The sequence below is a fragment of the Bison bison genome, unplaced genomic scaffold (assembly GCF_000754665.1).
Source record: "Bison bison bison isolate TAMUID 2011002044 unplaced genomic scaffold, Bison_UMD1.0 scf7180017853671, whole genome shotgun sequence".
Lineage (NCBI taxonomy): Eukaryota > Metazoa > Chordata > Mammalia > Artiodactyla > Bovidae > Bison > Bison bison.
In genome coordinates, this window is record NW_011484244.1 from 12,519 (window position 1) to 15,082 (window position 2,564).

The following is a 2,564-nucleotide window of genomic DNA, read 5'->3' on the forward strand; positions in this document are numbered from 1 at the left end:
TAAAAAAATAAGCTACAAAAATACTAAACATGAAAGAAAATATTGATTCCCTAAACCACATTAAAATTGAGACCATAGGCTTGCCTTTAAGAGCATAAACACATAAGACACACCAAGGAAAGATGTATTTACAGTGAATATAGCTGGTATACCTGAAATACATGAATAATTACCATATATTTTTTAAACAAGTCAGGCAATCTAGTGAAAAAATGTGGGCAAACACTTGAATAACTATTGGTTATATAAATGTCCTGAAAATATTGCAAAGTTGCTCAATCTCACTAGAAATTGGCAAAATGGCTGGTAAAGTTCCAATGCAGCATTAGATTTGCCTTTTTCAGTGAAACATCTCTCAATTTCTCATGGAAAAATCTGTATATACAGTAGAAATTCTTCACACATTTTGATTTTCAGTGATTTTTTTTTGTCCGTATTGGAAAAAGACACTAATTAAAATGATCACAATATCAAATAAGGTATCCTGTGGAAAATTCTCTATTATAATGAACTTTAGATAAACAGTTCCAGAAATTTTGTCATCATTACTCTGAAGTTTACTCTGTAAATAGCTAAAGAAGGAGGTAAGAAAAGGATTCAAACACAGAAAACAAATATTTTGATCCCAGAGGATTTTTAAAAGCATTTAGAGGCAGCAATAACATTTTAACTTACTTTCCTCTTAATAAAATTCCCAAGGTATGGCATACTTTAGGGAAACAAATTCTCTCAGAACAAAAAATGATGTAACTACTTCTGAAAACCTTAATTCATGTGGAGATTTTTTTTTTTTTTCAGAGTGGAATCTTCCTATTTCCTTGGGGGAAAATCTAAGAATACGACCAAGTGACTGCTAGACAGTCGGACTTCCTCTCTGTGCAAAGGCACAGGTCTGGGTGGGAAGATGAAAGGCATGCTGAAAAAAGAGCACAGTTTGTACTTCAATGTTAATTTTCTAAAGAAGAAAGGAACTCACTGCCATGTAAGTTTAACTCACTTTTTAAACCTATTTCTGATTCTCTATATCTTCAAAAGTTCAAGATGAGTTAAATGGATTTATGGGGAAATAAGATTGACTAACATTCAAAATATTTTATAGGTTTTCTAATGTCGAACAAACTCCTAGTTAAACCCTAATTTTCTCTCTAAAACGTTTAAGCCATATTACTCTTTAGAACTGTATTCGATTTGCTGGCGTTTCATTCTAGCTTTTGTATGCCAACGTTCCCAAACTGAAAACCTGCAATTTCTTTTCTTATGGATAATGTTATGCTTCTAAGTAATTTAAAGCTTTGTGCACAATAAATTTCTTGTTTTTTTCCCTCACTCTAGTGACTGAGCTAACCAATGGCTGGTGAAAACTATACAAGGATCACAGAGTTTATTTTCACAGGCTAAAAGTACCATCCGCATGTGCAAGGCTTCCTCTTCTTGCTCTTCCTTCTTTTTTACCTTGTCACCATGACAGGAAACCTGGGCATGATTATCCTCATCCGGATAGATTCCCGCCTGCACACACCGATGTACTTTTTTCTCAGTCACCTGTCCTTTGCGGATGTCTGCTTTTCATCCGTGGTTGGCCCCAAGATGCTCAGAGACTTCTTCGCTGAAAGGAAAGCCATTTCTTTCCTGGGCTGCGCCTTGCAGCAGTGGTTCTTTGGGTTCTTTGTGGCCATCGAGTGCCTTCTCCTGGCGTCCATGGCTTATGACCGCTACATGGCCATCTGTAACCCATTGCTGTATTCCGTCGTCATGTCCCACAGACTCTGCATACAGCTGGTGGTCGGACCCTACGCTGTTGGATTTCTGAACACCATGACCCACACAACAGCTGCTTTCCGACTTCCCTTTTGTGGTTCCAACATTATCAATCACTTCTTCTGTGACATGTCTCCGCTTCTATCTCTGGTATGTGCTGACACGAGTATCAATAAATTGCTAGTTTTCATCGTGGCTGGAACTGTACTGGTCGTCAGCAGCCTGACTATATTAATCTCCTATTGTTACATCCTCATCTCTATCCTGAGCATCCGCTCTGCTCATGGGAGGCACAGAGCCTTTTCCACATGCTCTTCCCATCTCGCAGCTGTCTCCATCTTGTATGGGACTCTCTTCTTTACCTACGTGAGGCCAGGCGCAGTTTTTTCTCTGGATCTCAATAAAGTGGTGGCAGTGTTCTACACAGCAGTGATTCCCATGTTGAATCCTCTCATCTACAGCTTGAGAAATAAAGAAGTGAAAGCTGCTATGTGCAGGACCATCGCCAGGAGAAAGTTTTGCCTCAAAAGTTAAATTTCCATCTAAAACAGAAAATAGATTAAAAAGTAAAGCTTCCAGACATGGCTAGACTATCTGACCATCATCCAAAGATGCTAAAAAATTTGAAGAATTTGGGGGGTGCTATCCTTCCATTCTTCTACATGATTTTTATTTTAAAACCTTTTTAAAAAAAGCTCCATTTCATCATGTCCCTATTAGTGATAAAAATCCCCAATCACCCAGACTCAGAGCAATTCCTTCTCCTCAAACATCTTCATTACTGAGAATATGATTGAATCTAATAA

At 37.9% G+C, this 2,564-nt stretch overlaps 1 protein-coding gene across 1 annotated transcript; it reads left to right on the forward strand.

The window, feature by feature from the left end:
- The first annotated feature begins 1,461 nt into the window (after positions 1-1,461).
- LOC104999458 (olfactory receptor 1009-like) lies at positions 1,462-2,292 on the forward strand. Its single transcript, XM_010855031.1, has one exon. The coding sequence runs from the start codon at positions 1,462-1,464 to the stop codon at positions 2,290-2,292; it is 831 nt and encodes a 276-aa protein (XP_010853333.1).
- Positions 2,293-2,564: the final 272 nt, after the last annotated feature.